The sequence below is a fragment of the Rasamsonia emersonii genome, assembly GCF_000968595.1.
Source record: "Rasamsonia emersonii CBS 393.64 chromosome Unknown ctg1118621762206, whole genome shotgun sequence".
Classification (NCBI taxonomy): Eukaryota; Fungi; Ascomycota; class Eurotiomycetes; order Eurotiales; family Trichocomaceae; genus Rasamsonia; species Rasamsonia emersonii.
In genome coordinates this window covers 1-14,624 of record NW_013562610.1, presented here as the reverse complement: position 1 = coordinate 14,624, position 14,624 = coordinate 1, and the positions used below count along the sequence as shown (strand labels likewise).

General features: G+C 52.0%; 6 protein-coding genes across 6 annotated transcripts; 3 read left to right on the top strand and 3 right to left on the bottom strand.

Annotated features, from left to right (window-relative positions):
• Positions 1–221: 221 nt before the first annotated feature.
• On the bottom strand, positions 222–1,608 carry T310_9741 (Uridine nucleosidase; the record flags this gene model as incomplete). Its single annotated transcript, XM_013467781.1, has 4 exons — positions 222–770; positions 805–1,166; positions 1,246–1,450; positions 1,513–1,608. The coding sequence occupies 4 exons, from the start codon at positions 1,606–1,608 to the stop codon at positions 222–224; spliced, it is 1,212 nt and encodes a 403-aa protein (XP_013323235.1).
• Positions 1,609–1,788: 180 nt separating this feature from the next.
• T310_9740 (PXA domain protein) lies at positions 1,789–3,377 on the top strand (the record flags this gene model as incomplete). Its single annotated transcript, XM_013467780.1, has 2 exons — positions 1,789–2,458; positions 2,533–3,377. The coding sequence occupies 2 exons, from the start codon at positions 1,789–1,791 to the stop codon at positions 3,375–3,377; spliced, it is 1,515 nt and encodes a 504-aa protein (XP_013323234.1).
• Positions 3,378–5,016: 1,639 nt separating this feature from the next.
• Positions 5,017–5,598, top strand: T310_9739 (uncharacterized protein; the record flags this gene model as incomplete). Its single annotated transcript, XM_013467779.1, has 1 exon — positions 5,017–5,598. One exon carries the CDS (start codon positions 5,017–5,019, stop codon positions 5,596–5,598), a length of 582 nt encoding a protein of 193 aa, XP_013323233.1.
• Positions 5,599–6,873: 1,275 nt separating this feature from the next.
• Positions 6,874–8,615, bottom strand: T310_9738 (uncharacterized protein; the record flags this gene model as incomplete). The annotated part of the gene is made up of 3 exons (XM_013467778.1): positions 6,874–8,008; positions 8,090–8,111; positions 8,174–8,615. The coding sequence occupies 3 exons, from the start codon at positions 8,613–8,615 to the stop codon at positions 6,874–6,876; spliced, it is 1,599 nt and encodes a 532-aa protein (XP_013323232.1).
• Positions 8,616–10,301: 1,686 nt separating this feature from the next.
• On the top strand, positions 10,302–12,791 carry T310_9737 (uncharacterized protein; the record flags this gene model as incomplete). The annotated part of the gene is made up of 5 exons (XM_013467777.1): positions 10,302–10,485; positions 10,641–10,818; positions 11,217–11,342; positions 11,802–12,194; positions 12,599–12,791. 5 exons carry the CDS (start codon positions 10,302–10,304, stop codon positions 12,789–12,791), a joined length of 1,074 nt encoding a protein of 357 aa, XP_013323231.1.
• An 858-nt stretch (positions 12,792–13,649) lies between these two features.
• On the bottom strand, positions 13,650–14,624 carry T310_9736 (Developmentally regulated GTP-binding protein 1; the record flags this gene model as incomplete). The annotated part of the gene is made up of 3 exons (XM_013467776.1): positions 13,650–13,811; positions 13,875–14,231; positions 14,287–14,624. Coding segments are annotated over 3 exons (857 nt in total), but the record flags the coding sequence as incomplete, so codon positions are not given.

Here is a 14,624-nt window from a genome sequence, read left to right as displayed (position 1 = left end):
TGGAACCGAGTTCCGGATTCGTTGAGGATACTGCTCACTCGATGCAAGAGGATTCCTCTTTCTCTAGCACTGAAAAAGATCATTTCTTATCTACGTATATATCTACACCATATACCTGTGTTCTCTATCTCGGCCAACAAATAGATGTAAAGAAGATGATGTGGAGGATCATAGGAGAGAATACCTCGACCCTGTTTAATACTTACTAGCCCACCTACGTATTATTGAGCTCGAGCAGCGCTGGATTGCTCCGCCCGGTCCACGCAATACATCACCAGATCCCAAAATGCATCTGTATCCACGCCTCTGGGAATAGCAACCCCCCTTCCTTCCACCGGCTTGGCGATTGTCCGCCCCAGTTGTCCCGTAATGGACACATCTTGCCCATGGCGACCGTCTGTCACAACTGTCACAGAGAACCGTTCTCCATCCTTGTCGTCGAACATGATGGCCTGGTCTGGATGCTCCTTTGCGAAATTCGGGTTAAGATTCGAGAGAATGACGGCTACCGCGAGCGGATCATGCAGCGGGGGACCGCTGTCGATTCCAAAAACCGTCTTATACGTCCCAGCAAAGAACGTCAAAAGAGCATGCAGAATCTGCCGGAGAACGCTCGGAGTCGATGGTCCGGTAGGTCGTCCTTGGCCCAAGATCCGGGCCTGCACCGCTGGCGTCGCAAGGACTTGATGCGTTAAATCCAGACTGATCAAGGTCGTTTTAGCCGCGAGGATGGGGTTTGAGAGTATGGATAGAGCCGCTTCAGGATCGCACTGCTAGTCGCAAGATCGTAAGAAGCTGTCAGACCAATTTCTTCAGTTGTAGATAGCCAGGGCGAAACGGGGAACGGACGTAGATGTTGAACTCCGCCCACGGCGTCGTGTTTCCAATCCTTGACTCTTCTCCAGGCAACCGGCTCATGGGAGCATCTGTAAACCCACCGCCAACTGCACCTCCCATAATACTCAAACCCTGGATATGGTCTGCCACTTCGGGAAACGTCGCAAAAAGGAGAGCCACATTCGTCAGAGCTCCAGTGGCTACGACCCACGGTGTCCCCTTCGGTTGGGCAAGAAGGGCGTCGCGCATGGCAAGGATTGGATTCTTGTCCGTCACTGGAGGTCGACTGGCTTGGGGGAGGAGGTCGGTACCATCCAGACCAGAGGTTCCTTCGCAATGAAATCAATTCAGAACGTGCGTCCATATTACGATGGGACATGAGATAAATGGCCAATGGGACAAACTCACCATGTATATCCGGCGCATGGACTGCGGGTCTCGAAAATGGTTTTTTGGCGCCTGGATATACCGGTATGTCTGGTTTTCCAATGGCTTCCAGCACACTCCCTGCGTTGGCGGTGGTGTTGGCAAGTGAAGCATTGCCATGGATCGTGGTAATGCCGAGGAGGTTCAACGACGGATGGTGCGCAGCAATGAGGATCGCAAAAGCATCCTACGCCAGGTAAGCACATCGTGAGTCGTTCACAAAACTACAAATTGACCGCTCTGGCTCACATCATGCCCTGAACACAAGTCAGCGGATTGGACGCTATCTGTGTCGCTGAGAGGGGTACGGACCAGGATCACAATCCAGCCATACGGGGATGGCATCGCCTCGAGGTTCCGAAGCCATTGTCTCCTAAAAGAGAAAAATCATATGTATAAAGAAAAAAGAAAGCTAAGGAAGAGGAGCAAGACAGCTCGACGGTGTTAACGATATAGTGCGGAGAACCCCTCGGCCTCCGCTTGTTATCGGTCTTATCTGTTCAATCGGGAAGGCGCACATGCCAGATGAGCCGCAACGTCACCGAAGCCAACTATCATCGTTTTCCCATCCGCTACGACAAGCAACTCTCGCATCCAAGTTTTCGCGGCAACATCCTAGAGATCGTGTCAAGCTTCCAGTCGTCCCATCATCTTTACAAGCGAACCGTGCCTGAGGGAAATGCGATGACCAGCAATCCTTCCCGGGTGACCTTCCATCCGCTTTCCAACCCCAAGGCTGGACCCACGACATCAACTTCAAGGGCCGCAGCAACGTCCCATGCTTCCCAGCAGCCCTCGCGATCGGAGTCTCTTCCTCACCTACGAAAGACTACTTCCGGATCTGGACAGGCTGATGCAGCCACGGATAAGAGCACGATCGCGTTGATCCGCCGTGTGCTCTGTCCGGAGAGCAGCAGCTATGGCTCCTCAAGTCCACGGCCCCTCCACGAACTGCTGCCGCCATTGACAAGCTCCAATGAAGTCGATCTCCAGCTCTACGCTCTAATCGCAATAATAATTAAAGAATTTATCTACTCTTGGTACGCGAAGATCACTACGGATCATGTCTTCGTCGACGAGCTCCTCCAGCTCATTGCCCATTGCACCCGTGCATTAGAGGAGAGGCTCCGACGGGTGGACGTCGAGCAGTTGGTCTTGGATGAGATTCCTTGCTTAGTTGAGGCCCACATCATCGGTGAGGACCGATCCTCTTTTGCGTACTCGTTCTTGATTTGGGATTATGTGTTGACAGTGACGTTGCTCCTGTAGCTTATAGAACCGCGAAACAAGGATCTGATCTGGTCCCCCTTCCTTCATCCGTGCGAGAAACCTATCATACCCTGAATCCGCATCCTGCTCTCTCACCCGTTCCCAATCCATTGGACCCCAAAACCAGCTCCGAGCAACATGAAAACGAGGTCGCTTATCGGCATTTACTGGCTCAGGGCACTTTGGCCATCCTTCTTCCCACCGAGGATCTCGAAAACGTCTGTCTGAGAACGTTGGTAAGCGACGTTCTGGCTGATTTGATCTTGGGAAAAGAAGTGAGCGGGAAGGTCTGCGAGGGCTGGTTCATCTGGGAAACCGTCAGCAAAGTCATTTCGTTAGTGAGCCGACGGGGCACAGACAGGGTGAAGCGGGAGGGCGAGGCGGAATCTGCAAGTCCTCGACCAAGCCAACTGGAGAGGTTTGGGCTTGTTTCGACCGAAGAGGACCAGCATCAAGATGATTCGTCAAGGAGCAGCCAATCTCAACTCGCACTCTGGATGTGGAAGTTGTTGCACGCTGTCTATCTCATCTACGTTACCCTTCGCTTTGTAGTTACGGGCCTATTCCGCGCGGCATTGTCTCTGCCAGAGGTGCCTGCGCGCGACCTGGGTTCATCTCCAGATCATCCTACTCCAATCAGCCGGTCGAATGAGGCGTCTTCACGGCCGGGAAAGACAGCCACGCGGCGTCCGGTCCTCGAGTACAGGGCGTTTGGTATGCTCTCACGACTCATTGACCTTCCACGACGGATGCCATGGCTGGTTGGCTGCGTGTCTCTCATCCAGTGCTTGATAGTGACAGGCCCAGCCAGGCTGGGCGACACAGAAGGCATTCTTGATCGGTGAGTAAGGACCTTTCATTTTTTTTCTTTTGACCCCTCCCCAAGTTCATCATTTGTTTTATGCTCGTTGGGGTTTCAAAGGACTTCTTCAGCGAAGATGTGGCACATGGATGATGGCACAGGGAGGGCGACATGGAGGGGAGCCAGGGTCACTAGCATTCTCCAGCGATGCCATGCACACCATCCTTCAGTGGCTTTGCTCTCCGGGAATCGGGATGATCTCATTGGGGAGACTACGAGACACGAGGCGTGGGACAGGTGTCGGCTACTCGCATAGCGTTGCGATCACTTGATCTCGAGGTGATCGCAGACCAGCCAATAGTGAGCGCGCCACAGCATCATCTCCGGTCTCTATTATCCTCGTTCGTCTTCATCATTGTTAGGAGGCTGGGACCTGGCCGGGTCCAGACAAATTGCCGTCCGTCACAATCGTTACGGCAGGCTTACGGCCCCATTACGGAGCCCTTACACTGTTACAAGGGTCTCCAGCGCGGCACCATGTTGCATCCCGGCATGGCCTGGTGGGGTCGCTCAATTTCCCGCCCAAGCCTAGGCTTCCGGGCCTCGTCCCTCGGCTGCATGAACAAAGGCGCCTCGCTGCCCTGCCGGCCCCTTTTACTATCCTTATCGGCCGCTTTGCTGTTTTAATGCCTTGAGGCGTCATTTATACTTCGCTTCCGTGCTTCCATCCGCCACGCTACCTGAGCGATCCGGCCACCAGCAGCCAGTCGTCCGCATGCCGGATAAAGTGGATAGCATGTGTCCTAGAACGGGCCAACTAGGGCTCTGTGCTTTTGCGAGACGTTACTCGAATTGCTTTCGGCTCCGTGAGCGGTCCGGAGTCCCTGGATCGGCCCTTCCTCCCGCGCCGCTCTCCAGTCGCTCTTGGCCAGTGCTGTCGCAGAGCCCATCTGATCAAAATTGGACCGTGCTCATGGACGTGTCATCTCGCATCTGCGACCCCGCAAACCTCAGTCCGCTGTCATGTTCACGAGAGGCCGGCGATCACTCGGATAGCTACTCAGCTCCACGAGCGTCATGGCGATCACGAAGAAACCTGCACATGATGTGCAAGACCTCTTTTTGAACCATAGCCAGTGACAAAAAAAAGGCCATTGCCTCCGACCTAGGATTTAAGTCCCAACTAGGATGGCGGCCACCCTGATACTACTGTTACCCCAACCCGACGTAAAGCTGGACACGCGGATTTGCATCAGATCAGGTTAATGTCTCGGTCACCCTGGTCAATTCGGTTCTGGGCATCTTATAATCTCGTGCTAGGTGATTTGCATCCCCTGCACCAGGCCCTGATCTCTTAGGACCCTGATCCCTCCAATCCATCAGTCTAGGCCCATCTTCAATCTCGGTCCACCTTCTTTGGTTCACATATCAACCCCTGCCAATTTTTCGGCAGTCTTTGGCTGAAGACTATGCTTTTTCATTCTCCAATTACACGCCATTCCTGGAATATTGCCCCGGGCCTGTTGTTAACCATCTCTCCGAGAAGATATCCAGTTTCGGCTATGCTAATTCCCTGTTGATATGACCCAACCAGGTTTCTGCGGGAGACAATTCAGAATCATGTTCTGACCCCCACGTTTTTGCCGACTCTCTTGCTTGCCATCAGGACGTCATTGTTCCCAATGAATGGACGTGTGCCTCCAGCATCAAATCGTGATCCGGCTCCGGCTCCTGTTTCACGATTATCATCGCGCTCTAATGAAAAGACGCCAGTCGCAGAAGGGGGCTCTGGATTTGATGCGGATTCGGCCAAGTCTTCAGAGTCTTCGACACTAACCGAAACACAGCAGCAGAGGCCGAGTGAGTCCGAGATCGCGGCCGCAAAACGGCAATGCGCCATGGATATCTTATCTCTAATCCCCCGCCCCATTGCACGAGCATTTTTCTGTATAACGGCAGATGACATCGTTGCAGAGACGAATCGGCGTCTGGAGAGCCAAAAGAAGAGTAGTAATAGGGTCACAGCGTCCAACGTAGGTGGAAACCCTGAACCGGAACAGGCATTGCCAACTCGGCATGACGAAGTGGAGGAGTCCTTACTTCTTTCCGCAATCGAGAATGACATTCTCGACCCGTTCTCAGACGAATACTGCAACAAACATCTCGTCTTTTCTATAATCGAGACCGTACTGGTCAGACTTCTCCCAGAGCTTTCGGAGCGCGGCATCACCGAGCTCATGGAGGAACGAGGGGTGTTTTCATGACAGGGATTAATCATGATCCATATACTGGTCACAGAATGTAGATAGGATAAATAGATACCCAAGTGACATATATGTATATATATTTCACCAACGTATGCGTGCCAGAGGAATAAAAACCTCAGATAGCCACCCAGCCTGTAAACTTTTTATCAATCAAGCGGTTTGCCTGGTTGACTTGCGTTGGTGCCCTGGGGAAGAATCCGATTCCATAAGGTATCCGGGGGATAGTACCCACACAATGAAGGAGAGTGTGTTAGTATGGGCATCGACCGCTAAATCAATAACAAAGACTTCAGTAGAGTAGAGCTCTTTGCTCGAAAAATTGACCTGCTACCTTTCCTTCTTTTCACGAAGATCATAGTAGAGCGCACTACACCAGAAAGGAAGCTAGGAGGGGAAGGGGAGGGGGCAAAAAAAATCTTACAGAAGGACAGAAAGACTGCGATCATTGTAACAACGATATTCAGCAGGGTAGAGCTTTCTGTCAATTATAACAAGTAGCACAAAGATCTCAACAGCAGGGAATAGGGGAGGGCAATGAAAGTTGTGCAGAAACAAAACGCATTTTGCATACCTTGTTTTTTAGCCGCGCGAGCGAGAATAGATTTAAGTGCATGGCCAAAAGTAAGAAGGGTGCAGGAAACAAACAGTCGAGAACAGAATATATATGAAACAAACACAACCAGTGAGAATCTGAGAAGCACACAAGTAAGGACCTGAATAGCGTGAGCTTGGGAAATCTTTCAAGAACAAGATGAGGATATCCTGGCCCCAACTGATGAACAGGAGTTGCTAGGTTGAAATATTGCCAAGCCATGTGGGAAAGCTCCTTCGTGGATAGATTTGTTGACTCAAGCCATTGCCCGATGGGAGAATTCCTTATGCTGACCCGGTGCCGTGGACAAGCGTAGGCTTTGCTGCCGTTCTTTCATTTGGTTGCCCAATGTGATCCGTCTAACTGTCGATTGGCTCGCAGCCATCCATGTATATGAACCGAAGGTAAAATAAAAATCCCAAACCAAAGAACTCCGATATTGAGGTCGCCCTCGTATACTGCCCATCTTTCACCTTCGCCTCGTGCCTTAAGCCACCCGTATCCAACCGTTACAAATAAATTTCCAGCAAGAAAAGAGAAAAGAAAAAAAGAAGAAGGAGAAAACTTATTGAAATATCGACGAACAGCAGCAAAAAAAAATGCTATAAATCGACGTGGACGGTGGAGATACTGATTAGCAGCCACATGGTCGTATAAGAATTAGAGACGTGGGTTATTGCTCAGGTTAGTGAGTGAATGCTTCGTTTTTTATTCACCCGAGGACTGTCTGCATGCTCCTCGATTCGCTGAAGCCGTGAAGGTACCACGTTCGCTTGACTCCGTGCAATGTCGAGCTTTTCCATCAATTTCCCGATCGTCATGCACTCTTGCGGGGCGAGTCCGGAGGGCTGGTTCTGGAAATAATTCCAGACGAGTTCCAGAGCACGACGTGCCTCGTCTTGGGTTGGCGATACGGGGCTGGTAGTTGGAGAGACGGTACTTGATTTCGGTAAGGGAGGCGGCTGCATTGACGTGGTCTTGATCTCCGGGTTGCTTCGATTCCGCTTGATGACGTTGGCGTCATCAGAGGATGGTGCGGCCTCTGGCCCCTCTTCTATCGGGGAGTCGAACACTGAAGTCGACAACGATTGTTCGAGGATATTTCTAGGTGTGGATTGGTCTGCAGTCCCATCACCAGGGGCTGAACTAGGGAAGGTTTGGCTGCGGGGTCGGCTTGCACTGGAACTGATCGAAGGGAGACGGGAGCGACCTGAAGGGGTATAGGGACTCTCTGAGACCAATGGCGATGTTGGGCTTGCCACACTGGCCGAAAGAGACGGCGCCGTCTCAAGGGAGGTAGTGCTCTGAGAGTGCGTGTGTTGGTAGTCTTTGGTCAGATCCCCGTGCCCGTCTGACGGCTCTTTTTTCATACCCTCTTGGTTCTGTGATGGGGACAAGGGGGACGGTGTGGTCAATCCGCTGGGGGAGATGGGGGACACCCCGTTTGATGTCTGTGTGCTTGAACTGGTTTTAATTTGTACGGGGCTTTCTGTCTCGCTGGCGGTGGTATCGACTGAATTCTTCCTGGACTTGTATCCCATCAGGTTGTACTTCTGTTTGAATTTCTCGAGCCAGCTCGCGCTGAGAACCTTCTCCTTGCCATCAGGACTGCCGCAAGTGGTCGCAAAGAAATGTGCTTTCTCCCTGATCATAGCATCCGTCAGAGTGTAGCCCTGACGCTGGTAATTCCTGGCCCAATTTGCCAGAGCCTTTTCGATATCTGGGACCCTTCCTTTGCTTCTCTTGATGGGAGATCGACTCCCATCGTCCATATTCAGATATTTCTCTTTCTGGCGAAGAACCTTGGAAACAGTGCTTTTCATGAAGTGTCAGAATTAAATGAAAAGAACCAGATGTATTCTTTTTATTTCAAAGGGGCGATTGGGCAAGCTCTACCTTCGTTCCACACCGAACAGCGCTGCGAAGATAGCCGTCAGCATCTTTGTATGTCCATGAGGCGCCAGAAAAGGGAAACTTTACCTCCAATATCGGTTTGTTTCGCAGTCTTATTCTCTTCATGATAGAGACACATTCGTCGACGGTCCTCGTCAGTCAAAGTCCTGCGGGGAGTAGGTCCAGACGATGCTGACCCAGTGCGAAGAGGGCGTATCGGTGCTGGCCGTGGGATGGAGAGGGTCGGTGCTGGCGCAGGGGACAAGGTGCTGTCCGAGAAATTGGACTGAGTCGTCAACATGCTGGGCCAGGGATAGGATGGCATTGATAAATGCAGCGCCGTGTAAGGCGGAGGAATCGACATGCTGTATGCGGGCTCCATCGGCATGACTGGCGCAGGTCCATAACTGAAAGTGTTGAAGTCCGGCATTGGGGGACTGTGGAGCGGAGGAGGTTCGAAGCCTCCCATGTCGACCCACGGGGAACTTCCGTACTCGTTCTCCTGTGCATGCTGTGCATCCGTATCCATGGTAGAAGGCGCTGCTTCCCTCGATACACGAGACTCGGGCTCGTCCCGCTCAGCTGACGATGGCTCCTTCCCACTGCGGAAACCGGGCACAGAACAGAGAGCAAGCACCCAAGGAGCAGCAACAACCAGCACACGCGCAGACCCCCTTCAGACAAGATCGAAAAGGACAGGAATGCGATCTGGTTAGGTTCGATCCCGGTTGAAATGATGATGCATTGTCAATCAGGAACGACTGTCAACAGCAGTACCGAGTATCCAGGCCCAAGGAGATAGATAGATCGACAGACTCGGGTCCGGACGCGCTTAGGGCCGAACCCGAGAGGCAATCGTCAATATATGCAGCAGCTAGCCAGAAAGAAGCTTTGGCGCAGCGTTGTCGCTCATGCAGGTTGGGGAAGGACAGGAGGGTGGAGGGGCGAGGATATTCGATGGCTGCAGGGTAGGCGGGTAGGGCATGGAGAGGACCGGGCAGGGCTGTCAACATATAGCAGGGGAACTAAGGTAGGGGAGCCTAGGGACCGAACTACCAACTACAGCGATCAGGTGGGAAGATAGCGACCATGAACCGAAGAGGCAACTCTTCTACAGCCAGGGTAGAGCACGAAGGTCCGGAGGCCATGCTACGGAGGAAGAACCAGAAGCCCGACATAGCGATAGCGGTAAAGAAACGGGCCCTGGGAGAAAGAAGAAAAACGACTGTAGGCGAGTAAAAACAAAGACTTGACAGGGCCTCTTGATTGGACAGACAGCGAGAAAATGGTGGGGGGAACGCTGGCTGGTTGGCTGGCTTGCGAGATATTGGACCGGGGGCGCTCAAGACTAACCAGACCGAATTACCAGGCCGGAAACGAGGCGTACAACGCTGTACCTGGCAAATACATTACCAAACAGCAACCGGCTCATCAGGCAATCATCATTTCCCTCCGCCTGCCTTCCTGACCAGAAAGGATGATGGGGGTTAGTTGGCTATGGTTTAGTTCATCACGGGTCGAATAGCAGTTCTCTGGAGGGTGATATTGCGAGGTTGCCGCCCACTACGGGAGCGAATGATAGTTCGCACGAGTTCGACAGCAGAGGCACGATCCCCGGGCACGGGCGATGGTAGATCGCCCGACCACCGCCGGTGGACTGCTGAGATTACAAGGCGGCAGCTTTGGCAAGGTGGTGGAGACTCGAGAAGTAACCAACTAGTGACTACAGTCTAATAATAATAAGAACAGAGAGCGATCGCGTTGATCCTGGATCTGGCATGAAGACGAAAGCGGGATCCTGTAATCCTGACTAACGAAAAAAAAAACACCCATGGCGAGCATGGTGATTGGAGGGCACTGATCTCTCAAAACCCGACGCACGAGGTCAGCAGAGAAATCCTGCATCTAGTGACAGTCACGTTTTTTTCTTTTTTTTTTTTCTTGTCTGAATACTTTTTAAGGCTTTTTTTCTAACCTCCTTTGTTGATTCGTCGCTATAGCCAAGATCACTGAACTGAGTCAACCGACTGAATACGCGATCAGATCGCTATTAATTATTACCGGCTAAGCGCCGAAACCCCCATTCCTCCGTCCTCCATATTAGTGAAGGGTCTTGTGCCCCATTCTGGTCCTCCGTTCTAAGACGTCACCCAGGGATATTCGAAAAAATTTGTCAATGAAAGGACCAGTCAGTCAAGGGCAAGGGATCGACGAAATGCAAGATGTATGTACGGGTACTCCGTCCAATGGACACGAGATCGGAAAAAGACAAGCAAAGACCACTGAGTGGAGGATATATTACAAGTACCGATACATGGTCGGAACAAGTCGATTTGGCAGGCATCCTATCAAGCCGTCTTCAAGCAGAAACAATGAGGAGAAGAGGAGAAGGAGGGGAGGTCTGTCCATCTGCCCTGCTCTCTAATTAGCTCCGAGGCAGCTAAGGCCCGGTCCCTCGATGTCCATTGTACGGCCCACTTGCGATCCACCATGCCTAGGCTAGGGCATCCGAAGTAGCGTCCACTCATGTGCCGCAAATCCTTGGAGAAAACAGATACGGCCAAGGCTCCTAAACAGCCGGTTCCTCAGGACGATCGAAGGGATCTCGTTGCGGCCGTTGAGTGGATAACAAGCTCGGGAGTCGCTACGGGCGGAACGGACCTCGTGCTGATAGCCTCCACCCTAAGAGTTGGTTCATGGCCATCGTTAAGCCGTCAAGGGCGGCCCGAAAAGTATAGCCTTGTGGGCGATGATTTGCGAACCGATCTCCACCGTCATGCAAAATGAGAAAATCTTCCTCCAAGTTTCAGCCCAGGTCGGCTGCCTGCCACGGCCCAAGATGGCAACAATCGTGATTACGCAGCACGGAGCACCCCGTACTCTCGAGTCCTCCGTATTATTTCATACCCATGTGTCTCCTTCCCCGTCGCTCAATTTCTTCACGGCCGAGAAGAGCCAGTCGCTTTGCGTGTCGTCATTTCGCTCGCGAGTCGCGGCTCGCTCAGAATGAGGCGGGCAGCACGGTGAATTCCAAAGCCAGCCCATCGTGCGACGTTGATCCATCGCCAATAATAGACCAAACGGTGTAGCACATGGTGTTGATAAAAGCTCTGGAGCCTGTCAGGAACAGGACAAGAATTGGCCGTCATGTTCCTGCCCCGATGGCACCTGGGCGTGTGACAGATGCCACGGAGGCTGACCTCACGCTAGGCGCGGGCCTCAGAGGCCGTCCTGAACAGGCTGGGCGAATTGTACGGTAAGTCGGTAGCCTGGAACTAGTTAGGCCACAGGCGAGACTAGCCGCCTCCATAACCGCCTGGCTTGCGAGATCAACAGGACAGAAGATCAGTGGCCAGCGACGCACTGAGCAGTCCGTCCTCTGTTCGCCACGGTCGGAGGGGATGTGGAGGGTGTGGAGTCGGGAGTTTCGGCCGAGCCCGCATTGGCCGTCGTGCAGATTCTGTCCAAGACTCCAGGGCCTGTAGGCTTCGCGATGATGGAGTCTCCGAGTCAGGAAGTCGACGAGATGGCTTTTGTAACCCGGGTTGGGCACTTCACTGGGCGGCGCGACGTCATGAAATGCAGTGCGGGAGCTAGCAGGCGCCGCGACGAGATGACTAATGGACGGTCTATATCCTATTATTGTCGATTGATGATCGATGCGCCGGATTAACCGATGTTAGTCCTTGCGTCCTTTACTCTTTGAGGTACCTAGGCAGGTGGTATTCTTAAGTTGGCACCGAGCCTCTGTAGCTACTAGGAGATGGAACCATCTCGTGCTCACCACTGCTGTCCATCGTAATTCGCCCATGGCCGGCAAAATCAACGAGCCACAAGGTAACGCTGAGAGTGCTTTTGAGTACTCGGATGTCGTTCAATTCCTGCCTGTCCAATACGACAGTCGCCGTGATCGGGCAGAAAGGATACGGACTGGCGTACAAAGTAGGAAGGAGCCGATGAGATCCAATCCGGCAAGAAAGCAGATCGGTGTCGTCCATCCGTCAGCCAGTCTCGTCTCTGTTGCAAGACGCTACCGCTGGGGGGTAACCATGACCCGTGCAGGGACAGGGTGTCGACTTGTTGGTGTGACATGGAGATGCGATATCGGGTATGTAGACCGACCAGATCTCCAAGCCCAAGACAGTTGCGCGTACATTCAATCTACGAAGCGAAAGAGCGATGGGCGGCAACTTCTGACACGGGCACCGGATGGACCCTGATCCGCATGACCAGATGTCGCTGCGGCCCAACTCCAAGGCAATGCACGCACTGCTTCCATACGGGGAGATAGTCTACGGCGTACAAGAAGACAGCAGTGGGCACACTACTCCGTACACAGCGCCCAGGTGGAGCCCTCTGGCAGATGACGGACTTTAGCAGTCTGTCAGTCCGATCGATGTACCTAGTCAATTTGGGGTTGGGGTTCGAATTAGGTAGATTCAATATTAATACCTAGGTAGTTATGCCAGTACTTGATGTTACTATTAAGAAACCCTACTCCATAATACATAGGGTTCTGCCATGGAATATGCAAACCCGGAAATGCCGGCAACCCTTGGTTGACCTGGGATTCGATATCGGCAGAGGTCGAGACCGCACCTTCCCTATACCGCAACGCTGTGCTTTAAACAAGTGGTGCGTGTGTGCCCCTGATCCTCGTCGTGTTGGCGATTGGGCAAATCTGACAAAAGATCTGTCCGGATAAAAGAAAGAGTAGTGGCATCTCCAGTGGATAACCCTAACAGCAGTAGTAAAAGTTTCTTTTTCTCCCCGGTTTTGTTGCCTCATTTTTGCGCCCACACCCTCGCTCATTCGATCGGCACTCACCACCCTGGCGCTTGATGATGCTCGAGTACCTTCACCAGAAGAAGGTCTTGATTAAAAATAAGTTGTCATTATTTCTAATCTGACGGGTATCCTTGTCTTCAAGGCGAAAAGGAGGAAGGAGAGGTAGAAGGGTAAAAAAAAAATAGAAGAAAAAAGGTCGAATTCGGCGCTGTCAGCCTAAGACCCTGTACTTGCAGTGAATTGAATATATCGTTCACAGAGATGAAACAGTGATGGTTCAGAGTGGCAAACAACGCAAGATACTGTGTTGAATAGCCATTCCGTTCGGTGACTCTGTAGCTACAGAACATATGCCGATTGACATCCCAACGTCCTCATTTCGACGGGTCGAACTGTAAGCCTACAGGCGAAAGAGAGCAGGTGCCTAGCAACAACGATAACCATGTTGATTTGCAAATGTACCGGCCAGTTTCGCTTAAAACTCTTCTCCAAAGGAGGAAAGGGCGGATTTGAATTAGGGCTGCAGCTGCCGTCTTTTTGAAGCGTTGCCCCCATCCTTGCCGCCCACTTTTAAACTTTGTGTGGCGGCTGACAGGGAACGTGCCCCTAAGAATGCAACGTTCTTAAAGGCAATACCCGGACGCAGCGACCACCTGCCACCGAGAATTTATCGTCATGGCGTTCATGCCCTGCAGTGCGGGGTGCACACGCCCGGGCTGATTATTGCCAAAAAGGCAGCTCTTATCGCTTAATGATCGTGACTGTGACAAGATGGTCAGTACCCACATCCAAGCTGGGCAGAAAGGGAATACTGACCGATATCCTCGTCAGCAAGCTCGTGGCTCAGCCCAACTCGTTGAGGCTGGTGCTTGACTGAGCGGCCGTAAACAATGGCGACCTTAAACTGGTCGACGATCGACTTGTGAATAGCATTGCACTAGACAAAGGTGTTAACAGCCAAAACTCCAACAAGAGGTAATTCGTTCGAGAGTTGGCTTACAAAATCTTCGACCGTGCACGCATTGGCTTTGAGAACAACTGGGGCCGTGTAGTCTGGTTGCTGGCCCTTCGGTTTGGTGTATATCCGTCGGAGATTCAGTCTCTCCCACATCTGTTCCAGCAGTTCGTCCAGGTTCCAGCCGTGCTCCGCACTGATTGGACAGGCATTGGGAATCCGGTACAATAGATCCAGTTCCTCAATGGAAATGGAATCTATCTTGTTCAACACATAAATGACGGGTATATAGACTCGGTTCTTGGCCTCAAGCACGTCAATCAGATCGTCGATAGTAGCGTCACAGCGAATAGAAATATCAGCAGAGGAAATCTTATACTCGCTCATGACGGCTTTGATCTCCTAATAGGAGGTCAGCTAAAGGATGCTTGTGATTCCAGACTGCGCCATAACTCACATCATGGTCGATATGGGTCAAGGGGACAGTGCTCGTGATATTAATGCCTCCTTTGTCCTTTTTCTTGAAGACGATATTTGGCGGCTGCTTGTTGATTCTGATGCCGAACCCTTCTAGTTCGTTTTCGATAATCCTCTTGTCCGTCAATGGCTTGTTAACGTCCAAAACAATGAAAATGAGATGGCAAGTTCTAGCGACCGCGATGACCTGTCTTCCACGACCTTTGCCATCCTTGGCTCCCTGGATGATACCGGGCAAGTCGAGCATTTGAATCTTAGCTCCATTATAGATGATTTGGCCGGGTACAGTCGTCAACGTGGTGAACTCGTAAGCGGCAG